This window comes from Scyliorhinus torazame, chromosome 7 (assembly GCF_047496885.1).
Source record: "Scyliorhinus torazame isolate Kashiwa2021f chromosome 7, sScyTor2.1, whole genome shotgun sequence".
NCBI classification, from domain to species: domain Eukaryota; kingdom Metazoa; phylum Chordata; class Chondrichthyes; order Carcharhiniformes; family Scyliorhinidae; genus Scyliorhinus; species Scyliorhinus torazame.
The window spans coordinates 165,219,162-165,238,878 of NC_092713.1; the positions used below are offsets into that span (position 1 = coordinate 165,219,162).

General features: G+C 50.1%; 1 protein-coding gene across 1 annotated transcript in view; it reads left to right on the forward strand.

Annotated features, from left to right (window-relative positions):
• The window catches only part of LOC140427364 (regulator of G-protein signaling protein-like), a 520,007-nt gene that overhangs the window by 86,184 nt on the left and 414,106 nt on the right, over positions 1–19,717 (forward strand). The window contains exons 6-8 of the mRNA XM_072512913.1: positions 9,612–9,750; positions 15,307–15,431; positions 18,358–18,491. Coding sequence (XP_072369014.1) covers positions 9,612–9,750; positions 15,307–15,431; positions 18,358–18,491 — 398 coding nt within the window. The remainder of the gene's footprint in view (positions 1–9,611; positions 9,751–15,306; positions 15,432–18,357; positions 18,492–19,717) is intronic.

Genomic DNA, 19,717 nt, shown 5'->3' on the forward strand with positions numbered 1-19,717 from the left:
GGAGAACCGGTCAAGGCGGAAAAACCTGCGGATCCTGGGTCTCCCGGAGGGGCTGGAGGGATCGGACGTGGGGGCCTACGTGGTCATCATGCTGAACTCGCTGATGGAAGCGGGGGCCTTCCAGGGGCCCTTGGAGCTGGAGGGGGCCCACCGAGTGCTGGCGAGGAGGCCCAAGCCCAGCGAGCCGCCGCGGGTGGTGTTGGTGCGGTTCCACCGGTTTGCTGATCGAGAGTGTGTGTTAAGGTGGGCCAAGAAGGAGCGGAGCAGCAGGTGGGAGAACGTGGAGGTCCGGATCTACTCGGATTGGAGTGCGGAGGTGGCGAAGAAGAGGGCCGGTTACAACCGGGCGAAGGCAGTGCTGCACAGGAAAGGGGTGAAGTTCGGTATGCTGCAGCTGGCGCGTCTGTGGGTCACCTATAAGGATCAACTCCACTATTTCGAGTCCCCGGAGGAGGCGTGGGCCTTTGTTCAGTCCGAAAAACTGGACTCAGTCTAAGGGTCGGGGATGAGGGGTCGCAGTGGAGGGATGGTTGGGGATTGTTGGGTTGTGTTTCGAGGGGGGTTCTTTGTTTCTCGGGGGTTGATTGGGCATTGTTTTGATTAGGACCGCCGGGCGGGCTCGTGGGGGGGGGTAGGTAAACTGCTTGGGGGGTTGATGGTCGGTAGGGGAGATGGGGCCCTGCAAGGGGGGGAGGCGTGAGTTGGGGGTAGTGGGACTGGGCCTGGGAAGGGAGCTGCGCCGGGGAGGCGGGGCTGGGCGCATGGAAATCGCGGGCTTTTTCCCGCGTTTAGGGCTGAAGTGGCGGGGCCGGAGCTGGGAAACGCGGACTTTTTCTCCCGCGCTGGGAGTGGAATGGATGAGATCCTGCTGCTGGACAAGGGGGGAAGGGGAAGTTCCACACTGGGGGGGGTCGATGGAGCGGCGGGAGTGGCCGGGGTCAGCAGGAGTCAGCTGACTTACAGGAGTGCAATGGGGGGAGCAATGCAGCTAGGGGGAGAGGGGGGGACCGGATTGCTGCTGGAATGGCCAAGGGGGAGCTGGAGTTGGTAGAGGAAGTCGGGACGGGGCTCTGCCGCTGTGGGGAACGGGCCGTGCGGGGGGCGCGGGCACGTGGCTGGCCTAGGAAGTGATATGGCTAGTCGGCGGGGGAGAGGGGTGAGTAGCCCCCTGATCCGGCTGATAACCTGGAATGTAAGGGGACTGAATGGGCCGGTCAAGCGGGCCCGGGTGTTCGCGCACCTGAAGGGGCTGAAGGCGGATGTGGCCATGCTTCAGGAGACGCACCTGAGGGTGGCGGATCAGGTAAGGTTGAGAAAGGGGTGGGTCGGGCAGGTGTTTCATTTGGGTTTGGATGCAAAAAATTGGGGGCTGGCGATCTTGGTGGGGAAGAGAGAGTCATTCGAGGCGTCGAGCATTGTGGCAGACAATGGCGGTAGGTATGTGATGGTAAGTGGCAAGCTGCAGGGGGAGCGGGTGGTGTTGGTCAATGTATATGCCCCAAATTGGGACGATGCGGGGTTCATGCAGTGTATGCTGGGCCGGATTCCAGACCTGGAGACAGGGGGTCTGATAATGGGGGATTTCAACACGGTGCTGGATCGGTCATTGGATCGCTCTAGGTCTAGGATGGGCAGGAGGCCGGTGGCGGCCAATGTGCTGAGGAGGTTCATGGACCAGATGGGAGGGGTGGATCCATGGAGGTTTGCGAGGCCGGGGGCCAGAGAATTTTCATTCTTCTCCCATGTTCACAAGGCCTACTCCCGGATTGACTTTTTTGTCATGAGCAGGGCGCTGATTCCGAGGGTGGAGGATACGGAGTACTCGGCCATAGCCATTTCTGATCATGCGCCGCACTGGGTGGACCTCGAGTTTGGGGAGGAGAGGGACCAGCGCCCGTTGTGCCGCCTAGAGGTGGGTTGCTGGCGGTCGAGGAGGTGAGCGGGCGGGTCCGGAAGTGTATAGAGAGGTACCTGGAGGCTAATGACAATGGGGAGGTGCAAGTAGGGGTGGTCTGGGAGGCGCTGGAGGCGGTGATCAGAGGAGAGCTGATCTCCATTAAGGCACACAAGGAGAGGGGGGGGAGGAGAGAGAGGGAGAGGTTGGTGGGGGAGATGGTGAGGATGGATAGGAGGTACGCAGAGGCCACGGAGGAGGGATTGCTTAGGGAGCGGCGTAGCCTCCAGGCTGAGTTCGATTTGTTGACCACCAGGAAGGCAGAGGCGCAGTGGAGGAAGGCGCAGGGAGCGGTATATGAATACGGAGAAAAGGCGAGCCGGATGCTGGCGCACCAGCTTCAGAAGCGAGAGGCAGCTAGGGAGATCGGGGGAGTTAGGGATGGAGGAGGGAGCACGGTGCGAAGTGCGGTGGGTATCAATGGGGTCTTCAGGGACTTCTACGAGGAACTGTACCGGTCTGAGCCCCCACTGGAAGAGGGAGGGATGGGTCGCTTCCTGGACCGGCTGAGGTTTCCGAGGGTGGAGGAGAGGCAGTTGGCGGGGTTGGGGGCGCCGGCTGAGTTGGAGGAGTTGGTCAAAGGGATAAGGGGCATGCAGGCGGGGAAGGCACCGGGGCCGGATGGGTTCCCTATTGAATTTTACAAGAAGTATGCGGACCTGCTGGGCCCGCTGTTGGTAAGGACTTTCAACGAGGCAAGGGAAGGGGGGCTCTGCCCCCGACGATGTCTGGAGCGCTGATTTCCCTGATCCTAAAGCGGGGCAAGGATCCCCTACAGTGTGGGTCATACAGGCCGATCTCACTCTTAAATGTAGATGCAAAGTTGCTGGCAAAGATTTTGGCCATGAGGATAGAGGACTGTGTGCCGCAGGTCATACACGAGGATCAGACGGGGTTCATGAAAGGGAGGCAGTTGAACACCAATGTACGGAGGCTCTTGAATGTTATAATGATGCCGGCGATGGAAGGGGAGGCGGAGATAGTGGCGGCGATGGATGCGGAGAAGGCCTTTGATAGGGTGTAGTGGGGGTACTGTGGGAGGTGTTGAAAAGGTTCGGTTTCGGGGAGGGGTTCGTAAGGTGGGTGAGGCTGCTGTATGAGGCCCCGGTGGCGAATGTGACCACGAACAGAAGGAGGTCAGAGTATTTTCGGCTACACCGGGGGATGAGGCAGGGGTCCCCCCTGCTCTTTGCACTGGCGATTGAACCCCTGACCATGGCGTTGATGGAGTTGAGGAACTGGAGGGGGCTGGTGCGGGGTGGGGAGGAGCATCGGGTGTCACTCTATGCGGATGATTTGCTGCTATATGTGGTGGGCCTGGTGGGGGGAATGCCGGAGGTGATGAGGATCCTTAGGGAGTTTGGAGATTACTCCGGGTACAAGCTTAATATGGGGAAGAGCGAGTTGTTCGTAGTGCACCCGGGGGACCAGGAGAGGGGGATTGGTGAGCTCCCGCTCAAAAGGGCGGAGAGGAGTTTCAGGTACCTGGGGGTCCAGGTGGCTAGGAGCTGGTGGGGCCCTACATAAGCTTAACTTCACAAGACTGGTGGAGCAGATGGAGGAGGGGTTTAAGAGGTGGGACGTATTGCCACTCTCCCTGGCGGGTAGGGTGCAGTCAGTTAAAATGACGGTGCTCCCGAGGTTTTTGTTTCTGTTCCAATGCCTCCCCATCCTGATCCCTAGGGCCTTCTTCAGGCGGGTTAATAGGAGCATTATGGGATTTGTGTGGGCGCAGAAGACCCCGAGGGTGAGAAAGGTGTTCCTGGAGTGGTGCAGGGATGGGGGGGGGGGGGTTTGCGCTGCCTAACCTCTGTGGGTATTATTGGGCCGCCAACGTGGTGATGGTGCGTAAGTGGGTGATGGAGGGGGATGAGGCGGCATGGAAGAGGCTGGAGATGGCGTTCTGTGTGGGCACGAGCCTGGAGCCGCTGGTGACGGCGCCGCTGCCGCTTCCTCCAACAAGGTATACCACAAGCCCGGTGGTGGCGGCTACCCTCAAAATTTGGGGGCAATGGAGACGTCACAGGGGGGAGGTGGGGGCCTCGGTGTGGTCCCCGATTTGGGGGAACCACCGGTTTGTCCTGGGGAGGATGGACGGAGGGTTTCTGAGCTGGCACAGGGTAGGTATTAGAAGGATGGGGGACCTGTTTGTGGACGGGAAGTTCGCGAGCCTGGGTGAGCTGGAGGAGAAGTTTGGGCTCCCTCCCGGGGAACACCTTCAGATTTATGCAGGTCAGGGCGTTTGTTCAGTGGCAGGTGGTGGAGTTCCCACTGTTGCCGCCATGCGGGGTCCAGGACAGGGTGCTGTCGGGGGGTGGGTGGGAGAGGGGAGGGTCTCGGCAATGTATCAGGTGATGCAGGAGGAGGAGGAGGCCTCAGTGGAGGAGCTAAAGGGTAAGTGGGAGGAGTTGGGTGAGGAGATGGACGAGCGGATGTGGGCGGATGCCCTGGGGAGGGTGAACTCTTCCTCCTCTTGCGTGAAGCTCAGCCTCATACAATTTAAGGTGCTGCATAGGGCTCACATGACCGGGACAAGGATGAGCCGGTTCTTTGGCTGCGAGGACAGGTGTGTTAGGTGCTCAGGGAGCCCAGCAAATCACACCCATATGTTCTGGGCTTGCCCAGCGCTGGAGGACTTTTGGAAGGGTGTAGCGAGGACAGTGTCGAGGGTGGTAGGTTCCAGCGTTAAACCGGGCTGGGTGCTCGCAATATTTGGCGTTGCAGGGGAGTCGGGAGTGCAGGAGGCGAAAGAGGCCGGAATTCTGGCCTTTGCGTCCCTGGTAGCCCAGCGAAGGATTCTTCTTCAGTGGAATGATGCGAGGCCCCCAAGCGTGGAATCCTGGATCAGCGATATGGCAGGGTTCATTAAATTGGAGAGGGTGAAATTCGCCTTAAGGGGATCGGTACAAGGGTTCTTCAGGCGGTGGCAACTGTTCCTAGACTTCCTGGCAGAACATTAGAAGATGGTCAGCAGCGGCAGCAACCCGGGGGGGGGGGTCGCTCGCGGGGGGGCTCGGCGGGGTGGGGGGCTCGGCGGGGTGGGGGGCTCGGCGGGGTGGGGGGGGGGGGCTGGTTCATTTTTTCTTGAGTGGGTGGGTATTTTTGCCTTTGTGTTGATGAAGACTGTTAATTTATTATTTATGTACATTGGGGGGGGGGTTGTTCTTTTCTTTCTGTATTTTGTTGTTGATATTTTGTGAAAACTTGAATAAAATTTTTTTTTTTTTAAACGAGTATGAGGGTGTTTTTATCTGTGTTTCTGTGTGAGTTGTGTGATTATGATTGTGTGTGTGAGAGAGTTTATGCGTGAAAGGGTGTTTGCGAGTGTGCATTTGCATGTCTGTGACTGTGAATTTGTGTGTGTGTTTGTGTGTGTGCGAGTGCGAGATTTGTGTCACAATATGTGAGAGAGTTGTATGTGAGTGGTGAATCTGTCTTTATAGGTGCGAATTTGAGATGTGCGCCTGTGTGTGTGCGTTGTGTGTGCGTGTGTGGGATCCATGTGAAAGGGTGTGTGTGTGTGGTCCGTGCAAATGCGTGGGTGTGTGTTTGTGCATGTGTGAGATATATGCATGTGTGGGGCGTGTGCGTGCATGTGTTTGTGTGCACGTGGCTGTGTGAGTGTTTGTGTGTTGTGTGTGTGTGTGTGTGTTTTGCGTGTGGGGTGTATGCCTATGTGCTTGTGTGGGGTGTGGTGTATCTGTGCGTGCATACATATATGAGTGTGTGTGTGGCTGTATGTGTGTGTGTATATGAAGGGGGGAGCGATATGTTGAGTGATTCTGCCAGCGTGAGGGTTTGTGACTGACCGTGAGAATACTTAATGCTGGTTATTGTGCCACAGATGGGGTTTATGACATTATGTAGAATGTCTAGGTAATAAAGGGTTAATATAATATCATAATTGATCGCTAGCAATATAGCTATGATTAGGAAGTGGGCGATGGGGGGGAGGGGGGGCATCATGTAAAGGTACTAGTCTGGGAGCTTTGATAACGGCTCCTTTGCCGTTCTCGCCGACCAGTTACTCCACAAGTTCGGTGGTGGTGGTGACACTGCGGATCTGGGGGCAGTGGAGGAGGTACAAGAAGGTGGAGGGAGCGTCAGTCTGGTCCCCGATATGTAACAACCACAGGTTTGTCCCTGGTAGGATGGATGGTGGGCTCCAGAACTGGCAGAGGGCAGGCATCAGAAGGATGGGAGATCTGTTCATAGACGGAAGCAGCCCTGCAAACTATGTCCACATGCTTTGGGTATGCCCAGAGCTTAGAGAGTTCTGGCAAGGGTTCACGAGGGCAATGTCCAAGGTACTTAACACACGGGTGATGCCGAGTCCAGAGATTGCAATCTTTGGAGTGTCAGAAGACCCGGGAGTTCAGGGGGCGAAAGAGGCCAACGTCTTGGCCTTTGCCTCCCTAGTAGCCCGGAGACGGATTTTATTAATGTGGAGGGACTCGAAGCCCCCGAATGTAGAAACTTGGGTTAACAACATGGCTGGGTTTCTCAGCCTCGAGAAAGTAAAGTTTGCCTTAAGAGGGTCTACGCTAGGGTTCTCTCGGAGATGGCAGCCGTTCGTTGACTTTCTCGGGGAAAATTAAAATGTCAGCAGCAGCAATCCGTAGGGGGGGTGGGGGGGTGGGGTGGGGGGGGGGGGGGGATGACTGGTTCATTGGGATGGTGTGGGAAGACTGAGTTGCGTGGGGTCATGTCTATTTAATTGTTATTGTATATTCTCTTTTTGCACTATGTTAATGTTCACTCTAGTTTCTTTTGTTATTATTGTTACTCCTGTTTTATTATGAAAAATTCTTCAAAACCTTAATAAAAATACTTTTTAAAAAATAAATTGACCACTAGATGGAGCTAGATGCAGAACTATATAAAGCACTGACTCTCAGGGAGAGGGCTCGAGAGGGTGCAGAAGAGAGGTCTAGAGAGTGCAGAGTACAGTTATAGATAGAGTGTCGATACTCGTGTTAGTAGAGTGTAGATTGTAGATTACTAGATTATTGCTTGCTGTAGGAGTAAGTGGTTGAGCTTTAATAAATAGTGTAATAAATGCTTTATTATTTAACTTAGCTTCTGTGCTCTTTTTGAACACTACTACATTCATCCTGATAATAAGAATCACAAAGAACACCACAGGTTTGATGCAGAGTAAATCTCCCTATAAAATTCCTACAGTGCAAAAGGAGGCCATTCGGCCCATGGAGGCTGCACTGACTCTCTGTCAGAGTACCCTACCTAGGCCCACTCTGCTCCCCAATCCCTATAAGTACACATTAGCTTTGGACACCAAGGGACTATTTAGCACAGCCAATCCACCTAACCTGCACATCTTTGGTGCTGCTTTATTAAATATCCCAGCCTCATGAACAGCACAAATACAATATACACTGTCTCCATTAAACACTCCCAGAATATTCACAGCGTGGGGTTAGATACAGAGTAAAGTTCCCTCTACACTGTCCCCAACAAACACTCTCAGGACAGGTACAGCACAGAGTTAGATACAGAGTAAAGCTCCCTCTACACTGTACCATCAAACATTCCCAGGACAGGTGGAGCACGGGGTTAGATACAGAGTAAAGTTCCCTCTACACTGTCCCCAACAAACACTCTCAGGACAGGTACAGCACGGGGTTAGATACAGAGTAAAGTTCCCTCTACACTGTCCCCAACAAACACTCTCAGGACAGGTACAGCACAGAGTTAGATACAGAGTAAAGCTCCCTCTACACTGTCCCATCAAACACTCCAAGGACAGGTACAGCACGGGGTTATATACAGAGTAAAGCTCCCTCTACACTGTACCATCAAACATTCCCAGGACAGGTGGAGCACGGGGTTAGATACAGAGTAAAGTTCCCTCTACACTGTCCCCAACAAACACTCTCAGGACAGGTACAGCACGGGGTTAGATACAGAGTAAAGTTCCCTCTACACTGTCCCCAACAAACACTCTCAGGACAGGTACAGCACAGAGTTAGATACAGAGTAAAGCTCCCTCTACACTGTCCCATCAAACACTCCAAGGACAGGTACAGCACGGGGTTATATACAGAGTAAAGCTCCCTCTACACTGTCCCATCAAACACTCCCAGGACAGGTACAGCACGGGGTTAGATACAGAGTAAAGCTTGGGAGGCGTGACACGGTCCCCCTTGCTTTTGTGCTTTCTAGCGCTTGCTTTCCCCGCTAGTATGGTGCCCCCCCCCCCCCCTCCCAGGGTTGATCTTACCCCTTTCCTATGCCTGCTAGATATCTGTTTCCACTGTCTCCTCTTCTCCCTTTCCTGCATTCTGCTGCCCTCGCCCTTCCCTGTGGTCTGATGTTTCTGTTCAAAGCGAGGCAGTACTGTCCCGTGCAAACATTGTACAAGTCCATCAAAGTTCTTTTTCTCTCTTTCCTCCTCTGCTTCGTCTCAACATTGCCTTGCCTGTCCCTTGTCCAGGCCTTGGATCTGTAGGAATGATCATTCTATGCTGTCCCCATCAAACACTCCCAGGGCAGGTAGAGCACGGGGTCAGATACAGAGTAAAGCTGCCTCTACACTGTACCCATCAAACACTCCCAGGGCAGATACAGCATAGGGTTAGATACAGAGTAAAGCTCCCTCTACACTGCCCCATCAAACATTCCCAGCACAGGTACAGCATAGGGTTAGATACAGAGTAAAGCTCCCTCTACACTGCCCCATCAAACATTCCCAGGACAGGTACAGCACGGGGTTAGATACAGAGTAAAGCTCCATCTGCACTGTCCCCATCAAACACTCCCAGGACAGGTACAGCACGGGATTAGATACAGAGTAAAGCTCCATCTGCACTATCCCTATTAAACCCTCCTGGGACAGGTACAGCATGGGCCCCTTGTCCATATAGGATGATAATTCCGTAGGAGGAAAGCTCCCTTTACACTGTCCCCATCAAACATTCCCAGGGCAGGTACAGCATAGGGTTAGATACGGAGTAAAGCTGCCTCTACACTGTCTCATCAAACACTCCCAGGACAGGTACAGCATAGGGTTAAATACGGAGGAAAGCTCCATCTGCACTATCCCTATTAAACCCTCCTAGGACAGGTACAGCATGGGCCCCTTGTCCATATAGGATGATCATTCCGTAGGAGGAAAGCTCCCTTTACACTGTCCCCATCAAACATTCCCAGGGCAGGTACAGCATAGGGTTAGATACGGAGTAAAGCTGCCTCTACACTGTCTCATCAAACACTCCCAGGACAGGTACAGCATGGGGTTAAATACGGAGGAAAGCTCCATCTGCACTGTCCCCATTAAACCCTCCTAGGACAGGTACAGCACGTGATTAGATACAGAGTAAAGCTCCCTCAACATTGTCCCCATCAAACACTCCCAGGACAGGTACAGCATGGGGTTATATTCAGAGTAAATCTCCCTCAACATTGTCCCCAACAAACAACCCCAGGAAAGGTACAGCGTGGGATTAGATACAAATAAAACTCCCTCTATACTACCCGCATCCAACACTCACAGAACAGGTACAGCATGAGGTTTGATATGCAGTAAAGCTACCTGCCAGGACAGGTACAGCACAGGGTTAGAGACAGTGTGAAGCTGTGCTCAATGTTGAGTTGTTTGTGTTGGTGGTTACTGTGTTCTATGCTCCTGCTGTTTCAGCTATGTGAGACGGTCAAAAGCTGCCACCCTGATGGCTCGAATAGGCTTACACGACGAGTTTTATGAGGGATTGCTTCGTGCCAAAGTCGAAATGATCATCAAACTGTTCCTGCAGGCGGATACACTACCAAGACTCAGGGTTAGCACCGATAGGCTGCAGAGCAGATCCCTCACCTCTCCACATTATCCTGGTTAATATTCACTGAGCTGAGTAAGCTGATAAGTTCACTGGGCTGGGAGATCCATAGTTTTCAGTTCTCTGCTTGTCGACATGGTTCTCCCACATTTATACACTGCGTAGTAAAAAGCATTGACACTGACCATTCCAACAATTTTTGAACAGCAGACTTGCGATTCCCAACTCTGCACTCCTGGAGATGTGATCACAAATTATTCTATCTCATGAATCCTGAAAAATGTGTTTTATTGATTTGCATTATTCAGGCCAGCATTTATTGCCCATCAAGTCGCTCGTGAGAAGATGGCGCAGAGCTGCCTTCTTGAACCACTCCTATCCTTGATGTTTAGGTACATCTGTTAGGGCGAGAATTCCAGGATTTTGACCTCGTGACTGCGAAGGAACAGCAATATATTTCCAAGTCAGGATGAGAGTGACTTGGAGGGCAACTTCCAGGTGGTAGGGTTCCCATGTATCTGCTGCTCTTGTCCTTATAGATGGCAGAGGTCATGGGCTTGGAAGGTGCTGTCGAAGGAACCTTGCAGTGCAACTTGTAGATGGTACACACGGCTGTCACTTTTTGTGGTTGGTGGAGGGATTGAGTCTTTGTGGAAGGGGTAGCAATCAAGCTGGCTGGCTGCTTTGTCCTGGATGGTATAATAATAATCTTTATTGTCACAAGTAGGCTTACATTAACACTGCAATGAAGTTACTGTGAAAAGCCCCTAGTCACCACATTCCGGCATCTGTTCGGCTCACAGAGGGAGAATTCAGAATGTCCAAATTACCTAACAGCACGTCTTTCGGGACTTGTGGGAGGAAACCGGAGCACCCGGAGGAAACCCTCGCAGACACGGGGAAAACGTGCAGACTCCACACAGACAGTGACCCAAGCTGGGAATCGAACCTGGGGCTGTGAAGCAACAATGCTGACCTCTGTGCTGAGCTTCTGAGTGATGTTGGAGCTGCACTCATCCAGGCAATTGGGGAGTATTCCATCACACTCCTGACATGTGCCTTGTCGATGGTGGACAGGCTTTGGGGAGTCAGGAGATGAGTTACTCATTGCAGGATTCCCAGCCTCTGCTCTGATCTGTGACCTTCGATTCGGTAATCCTCGATTCTTTCTCCAGTGACTCAGGCCACTGTCGACTGGCAGATTGAGAAGGGCTGTCGCAGTCGTAATGCTGTCTCTGGTTAGGATAGCTTCATGACAGGTAATGTGTGATTGTGTCCTGACCTTTTCCTTGCCTTTAGTTGTGGTAGCATATAGTACAAGACTGCCATTTGAAACTAAGTCTGCACACTGGACACTCGCATATAAAATAATTCCTAGGACAGTCAGACTTTGCCGTCTGTTTAGAGCATAGCATTTTTAGTTGGTTTATAAATAGACAAGTCTGATTGCAAGAAACCTTTCTCATTTTTACATTCAAAATAATTACTATATTTAACAGTCAAAATATTTTGGATTGAATCAGTTAGAAGTATAGGGCATCGTAGAACTGTACCAAACACGTGGCTAAACAGCTGGTGTAGGAGGGAGGGTTTCTGTTATCTGGACCACTGGGAGCTCTTCCGGGGCAGGTGTGACCTGTATAAGATGGACGGGTTGCATCTAAACCGGAGAGGCATAAATATCCTGGCCGCGAGGTTTGCTAGTGTCACACGGGAGGGTTTAAACTAGTATGGCAGGGGGGTGGGCACGGGAGCAATAGGTCAGAAGGTGAGAGCATTGAGGGAGAACTAGGGAATAGGGACAGTGTGGCTCTGAGGCAGAGCAGACGGGGAGAAGTTGCTGAACATAGCGGGTCTGGTGGCCTGAAGTGCATATGTTTTAATGCAAGGAGCATTACGGGTAAGGCAGATGAACTTAGAGCTTGGATTACTACTTGGAACTATGATGTTGTTGCCATTACAGAGACCTGGTTGAGGGAAGGGCAGGATTGGCAGCTAAACGTTCCAGGATTTAGATGTTTCAGGCGGGATAGAGGGGGATGTAAAAGGGGAGGCGGAGTTGCGCTACTTGTTCAGGAGAGTATCACAGCTATACAGCGAGAGGACACCTCAGAGGGCAGTGAGGCTATATGGGTAGAGATCAGGAATAAGAAGGGTGCAGTCACAATGTTGGGGGTATACTACAGGCCTCCCAACAGCCAGCGGGAGATAGAGGAGCAGATAGGTAGACAGATTTTGGAAAAGAGTAAAAACAACAGGGTTGTGGTGATGGGAGACTTCAACTTCCCCAATATTGACTGGGACTCACTTAGTGCCAGGGGCTTAGACGGGGCAGAGTTTGTAAGGAGCATCCAGGAGGGCTTCTTAAAACAATATGTAAACAGTCCAACTAGGGAAGGGGCGGTACTGGACCTGGTATTGGGGAATGAGCCCGGCCAGGTGGTAGATGTTTCAGTAGGGGAGCATTTCGGTAACAGTGACCACAATTCAGTAAGTTTTAAAGTACTGGTGGACAAGGATAAGAGTGGTCCGAGGATGAATGTGCTAAATTGGGGGAAGGCTAATTATAACAATATTAGGCGGGAACTGAAGAACATAGATTGGGGGCGGATGTTTGAGGGCAAATCAACATCTGACATGTGGGAGGCTTTCAAGTGTCAGTTGAAAGGAATACAGGACAGGCATGTTCCTGTGAGGAAGAAAGATAAATACGGCAATTTTCGGGAACCTTGGATGACGAGTGATATTGTAGGCCTCGTCAAAAAGAAAAAGGAGGCATTTGTCAGGGCTAAAAGGCTGGGAACAGACGAAGCCTGTGTGGCATATAAGGAAAGTAGGAAGGAACTTAAGCAAGGAGTCAGGAGGGCTAGAAGGGGTCATGAAAAGTCATTGGCAAATAGGGTTAAGGAAAATCCCAAGGCTTTTTACACTTACATAAAAAGCAAGAGGGTAGCCAGGGAAAGGGTTGGCCCACTGAAGGATAGGCAAGGGAATCTATGTGTGGAGCCAGAGGAAATGGGCGAGGTACTAAATGAATACTTTGCATCAGTATTCACCAAAGAGAAGGAATTGGTAGATGTTGAGTCTGGAGAAGGGGGTGTAGATAGCCTGGGTCACATTGTGATCCAAAAAGACGAGGTGTTGGGTGTCTTGAAAAATATTAAGGTAGATAAGTCCCCAGGGCCGGATGGGATCTACCCCAGAATACTGAAGGAGGCTGGAGAGGAAATTGCTGAGGCCTTGACAGAAATCTTTGGATCCTCGCTGTCTTCAGGGGATGTCCCGGAGGACTGGAGAATAGCCAATGTTGTTCCTCTGTTTAAGAAGGGTGGCAGGGATAATCCCGGGAACTACAGGCCGGTGAGCCTTACTTCAGTGGTAGGGAAATTACTGGAGAGAATTCTTCGAGACAGGATCTACTCCCATTTGGAAGCAAATGGACATATTAGTGAGAGGCAGCACGGTTTTGTGAAGGGGAGGTCGTGTCTCACTAACTTGATAGAGTTTTTCGAGGAGGTCACTAAGATGATTGATGCAGGTAGGGCAGTAGATGTTGTCTATATGGACTTCAGTAAGGCCATTGACAAGGTCCCTCATGGTAGACTAGTACAAAAGGTGAAGTCACACGGGATCAGGGGTGAACTGGCAAGGTGGATACAGAACTGGCTAGGCCATAGAAGGCAGAGGGTAGCAATGGAGGGATGCTTTTCTAATTGGAGGGCTGTGACCAGTGGTGTTCCACAGGGATCAGTGCTGGGACCTTTGCTCTTTGTAGTATATATAAATGATTTGGAGGAAAATGTAACTGGTCTGATTAGTAAGTTTGCAGACGACACAAAGGTTGGTGGAATTGCGGATAGCGATGAGGACTGTCTGAGGATACAGCAGGATTTAGATTGTCTGGAGACTTGGGCGGAGAGATGGCAGATGGAGTTTAACCTGGATGTGAGGTAATGCATTTTGGAAGGGCTAATGCAGGTAGGGAATATACAGTGAATGGTAGAACCCTCAAGAGTATTGAAAGTCAAAGAGATCTAGGAGTACAGGTCCACAGATCACTGAAAGGGGCTACACAGGTGGAGAAGGTAGTCAAGAAGGCATACGGCATGCTTGCCTTCATTGGCCGGGGCATTGAGTATAAGAATTGGCAAGTCATGTTGCAGCTGTATAGAACCTTAGTTAGGCCACACTTGGAGTATAGTGTTCAATTCTGGTCGCCACACTACCAGAAGGATGTGGAGGCTTTAGAGAGGGTGCAGAAGAGATTTACCAGAATGTTGCCTGGTATGGAGGGCATAAGCTATGAGGAGCGATTGAATAAACTCGGTTTGTTCTCACTGGAACGAAGGAGGTTGAGGGGCGACCTGATAGAGGTATACAAAATTATGAGGGGCATAGACAGAGTGGATAGTCAGAGGCTTTTCCCCAGGGTAGAGGGGTCAATTACTAGGGGGCATAGGTTTAAGGTGAGAGGGGCAAAGTTTAGAGTAGATGTACGAGGCAAGTTTTTTACGCAGAGGGTAGTGGGTGCCTGGAACTCACTACCGGAGGAGGTAGTGGAGGCAGGGACGATAGGGACATTTAAGGGGCATCTTGACAAATATATGAATAGGATGGGAATAGAAGGATACGGACCCAGGAAGTGTAGAAGATTGTAGTTTAGTCGGGCAGTATGGTCGGCACGGGCTTGGAGGGCCGAAGGGCCTGTTCCTGTGCTGTACATTTCTTTGTTCTTTGTTCTTTGTTCATACTTATAAATAATATCCATAGACATTCTGCTGCCTGATGTTACTGCCATTAAAATATTGTCGCAGATTGATCAGTCATGGCTAACTGTCCATGAGCCCAATGCTGACTCACCTGACCCACTTTTGCAAGGCTGTGAAAACCGTGACAAAAGTTTGCAATTTGGTCCATGGCTTTCGCCATATTCCAAATGAAAGGCCTGAATTTATATAGTGTCATACCTGAGCACTGGAAACCCAAAACGCTTCACAGTAGATGAAATATAACATCCCGTTGCAATGTAGGAAATGTAGCAGACCATTTGCACACAGCATGTTTCCACAAACAGCAACGGGAAAATGATTTAAGTAACATAGATTGAGGGTGAAGAATTAGCAAAGATACTGGGGCAAATCTCCTTCAAGATACTGTCCAGCGAAAACTTTAATATACTGTCCAGACAACTCTTCAACTTCAATATAGAGTCGAGAGAACTCTCCTTGAATATAGTGTCCAGGGATCTCTCCTGGTGTAGTGTCCAGAGTGTTCTCCTTCAATATAGTGTCCAGAGAACTCCCTTTTAATATAGCTTGCACCTCCTCCATACATCTTTCACTTTGGGCAGTCCCTTGGATTTTGTGTTGAAGCCTCTGGAGTTGGACTTGAACCAATGAAGTTTGGAGTCCAAAGGGAGCATGCTATCCACTGAACTACTTGGTGATGGTGCTAATGCTGTAGTTATTGAGGACGGAGCTCACTTTGAGGTCTTTGAGGCTGAAATGTAACTTCCGTGGCCCTGTTTCCTTGGTTATTTTTCCCTCTTTTCTTGCACAGGTGAACATCACGGAATTTGAGAAGGATAAAATCGTCATGAGCAGCCGGCATGGTAAACTAGAGCTTGGCTTGTTTCACCAGCCACGCATGAACGTGTTCCTCCCGCTCATCTACCTCTGGAAAAGGTCAGCTCTTGGACACTAAGCAATATTGTTACATCGTCGGGTCACTGTAGAGGGTCAGATTGACTTCAACCTTTCAGGATCCTTGACGACATTCTTTGCCAAGGAGTAGCTGTAGAGCTGCCGTGAGAGGTGGGGGTAGGGTGAAAGGTGGTCTTAGACCCAAGCAAGTAATCGGCACAATGGCACGTTAGCATCCAGACGTTTGAAGGTGAAAGGTCAATCACAATCAGATTTGTGCAGCCATTTTCCTCCTGCCTCACCTTGTTCTTTCCGCTGTGGACAGTTTGGTTGTAGTTTTGATTTCCTGTGGGTTTTCTTTCCTCTGGAGTATTTTTATTTCCTCCAGTTTCCCTGATTTTCTTTCAGCGTGGGTGTCTTGTGCTCAGGTTTGGTACCTGCTGATGCAACCTTGTCCAAAAGTAGGTGAGGGGGGTTGCACTCCACAGAGCGTGTGCTGCCGATCGCCAGGAGGAGCTTTTGAACCTGGTGTTATACCAGCAGTTTATTTTTAGCGTATTTTGACGCCCACACTTTTTTTTTTCGTTTTGTGGAATAGTGGGGGAAGTGATGGAAAGGTTCCTGAACTATTTTTTAGCCCATTGAACCACATTGAATTCTCCTTTCGTGGCTCACAAGTCTTGTCATTGGATTCAAACCCGCATTTTCTGGTCTCACAGCCAGGACGCTGCCACTCCACCACAAGACTTCCTATACTGGCATTGATATTCATGCAAGATGTTGGTCAATTGTGTGATAGGCCGAATGTCCTTTTGGACTGATGACAGAATCCCGATAGTAGAAAATGGTGCTTGTTTAGCCACCACTGAGCAACGTGAAATAGAATAAAACTCCTTTGGTTGTCGGTAATAGGCCGAGCAAAGACCGTACTCAACCGCTCACACTTGAAGAAGCCAAATGAAATGTCCATTGTTAAGTGTGATTCTGTGATTGGGCATTACATACTGAACAATGCTGAGTGCCCTAATAGCTACAATACAAGTTAATCAGCTGAGCTTACAATATGGGTCATTTACGCTTGCTAGAAGCGACATACATTCATACACAGGGACCTGTTCTCTTCGAACAAAAGGAATATGTTCTAGTCTTGTGCCTTTTTTGAATTACCCAGGAGCCTACAGTTCCCTGTTTCTTTCTCCATGGCAATGCCTCAGGCAGTCAGATTTGACTTTCCAAACTTGTTCTCCTTTAATCCAAAATGTCCTGACTGTTTGAAATTTGATATTCTTGAAGTTTGTCCTGATGGGTGTAAGATGAAAAGTTTCAATAACATGTCTCTTTTTACAGCAACATTCAAGTTCTGTAGCACCAAGTGACTATTTCTCTGGAGTACAGCCCAGACCTCAGGATTACTCCCTGGGTTGAGGTAGTGGAACTACCCAAAGCCACAATTGCGCAATGTAGGGACATTGTCTGAGGAAGTGCATCACAGGCACTTGAGGGAAAGCAGAACTGGTGCAAGCAGTAAGGTGGAATGTCACACTGCTCACTCTGTGCAGTAACATACAAATGCGTTAATTGCTCAGTCAGCAGACCATTGTCCAGTCCTGGGAAATGCTCCTTTGGCCTGAGCACTTAATTCCTCTGCTAGGAAAGGCTCTACAAGAAGACATTGCAGGTCTCTGGATTTTTCCACCTTTCTATGATGCTGTTGAAACTTATGGGAAAAGAAGGAACTTACATCAGTGTAGTAAGTTATCATGTTTTTCAGGGACATTGCCTCACATCCATTTAAGCATTTTTGAACGGTAGTCCCTGTTATTTTGAACGCAAATGGAGATTGTATTCACACAGTAGGATCCCACAAAGAGAATTGCCATTTGACCTTTAGTTTTTGGACTGTTGAATTGGACGACTTTCAACTTATAAAATGGTACCCAGCTACGATCGAACTTGGGGCGCTTTCCCTATCATGAGAGGACAGCATCACTGACAGTGCAGAACAACCTTAGGACTGATCCTCTGACAGTGCAGCACTCCCTCGGTACTGACCCTCTGACTGTGCAGCACTCCCTCAGTACTCATCCTCTGGCAGTGCAGCACTCCCTCAGTACTGAATGTCTGACTGTGCAGCACTCCCTCAGTACTCATCCTCTGGCAGTGCAGCACTCCCTCAGTACTGAATGTCTGACTGTGCAGCACTCCCTCAGTACTCATCCTCTGGCAGTGCAGCACTCCCTCAGTACTGAATGTCTGGCAGTGCAGCACTCCCTCAGTATTGCCCTGATAGTGCAGCACTCCCTCAGTACTGACCCTCTGACAGTGCAGCTCTCCCTCAGTACTGACCCTCTGACAGTGCAGCTCTCCCTCAGTACTGACCCTCTGACAGTGCAGCACTCCCTCAGTACTGACCCTCTGGCAGTACAGCACAACCTCAGTACTGACCCTCTGACACTGTAGCACTCCCTCAGTACTGACCCTCTGACACTGCAGCACTCCCTCAGTACTGACCCTCTGACAGTGCAGCACTCCCTCAGTACTTCCCTTTTAACAGTGCAGCACTCACTCAGTACTGACCCTCTGACACTGCAGCACTCCCTCAGTACTGACCCTCTGACAGTGCAGCACTCCCTCAGTACTTCCCTTTTAACAGTGCAGCACTCACTCGGTACTGACCCTCTGACACTGCAGCACTCCCTCAATACTGCCCATCTGGCAGTACAGCAGAACCTCAGTACTGACCTATCTTCTCAGTTTGGATAGTGCTAGAGCCTCATCCATGCAATTTGATCCATGACCTCTGACTCGGATGCGCTGGTGCTACTGGTTGTGTCACAGCTGCCGGTTCATAGCATTCAAAACATTGTGAATTAAGAGTACAGGAGTGATTCTCTTCAAATATTTCTTTAGAATCGAGTCATACGAATGCTTCTGTCCCTCTATCTATATAGTTCTACCCTTTTCACAGGTTCTGTGTTGTGAACGCACTAAGGATTTATGGCACACCCAGACCTCTGTGGAAGAAAGAGTACAATCCTCCAAATTATTTCTACCCCTGTGCTCAACAAGCGTTTCAAGGTTTGGTGCCTGCTTTTGCTGCTGGTAAGTATTGGTCTCATTAAATGATACTTTTATGGGATGAGGGCTTCACTCACAGGTTCTGCTTCTGTTACCTGTTTCTGAATGTCTCGCGTTTCAGAGTCATTGCTGTGGGTCTGAAGTCACATGTAGGCCAGACCAGGTAAGCACGGCAGACTTCCTTCCCTAAAGGGCACGAGTGAACCTGGTGGGATTTTACGACAATAAATAATGGTTTTATGGTCATCATTACTGAGACTAGCTTTAAAATCCAGATTTAAAAAAGTAAAATAATTGTATAATAATTATGAGTGATCTGAATGATTAGAATAAGGTTGTGTAACCACCCCATCTGATATTCCAACTGGACGCGCTGATCCCAGGGTGGAGCCTGGCTTGATAGATCCTCACTTTTATTTTTTCTTTAGTAATGGGGAGGGCGGCTACTGAACACAGAGTCACAGGTGTCAGCTGATGAACGCTGCACAAAAAGATAAAACATTGATTACACAAGAAAAGATGAAGTACAATACACTGCTCCTTTACGCCAACTATAAAGATATAGACAGATTCATGAGGATAACACAGGTTACAAAATCCATCTTATACTCTAATGTTCGCAGTAAGTACACAGTCCGTGTAAACCAATAGGAGACCTGTGGTCAGACACACCACACTTTGAAACAAGTGACAGATGCCACCCCAAATAGATGTTATTTACCTCTTATCAACATACCCTGATTCAGACGCTTTTCACACTGCAAGCCAACCGGCCTTTCTCCTGAGTATTTCCAAACTCAATGCTTAAATGACTTGCCTTGGAATCTTCTCCCAAACGATCATTCTCTCAGATGTATTCACCAAGGATCCACCTTCTGATGTTCCTCTCCCTTGGACCGTAACGTGCACTCAACTTCACCTTACACTCAATCTCTCAGATACTCAGCTTCACCAACAGAGCACTACTGCTTTACAGGCCCGTAGTAAGGAGTCACCAACGTTTGGCTGTCTCCTCAAATCTTATGACATTACGGTAGCACAGTGGTTAGCACTGCTGCCTCACAGCGCCAAGGACCTGGGTTCAATTCAAGCCTTGGGTGATTATCTGTGTGGCGTTTGCACCTACTCTCTGTGTCAGTGTGGGTTTCCTCTGGGTGCCCCGGTTCGGTATGTACCTACTGTAAACACCATTTGCATATCATTAGCGGGTCCGACCCGGTATTCTCCGGGGCTTCCGCGATGCTCTGCCT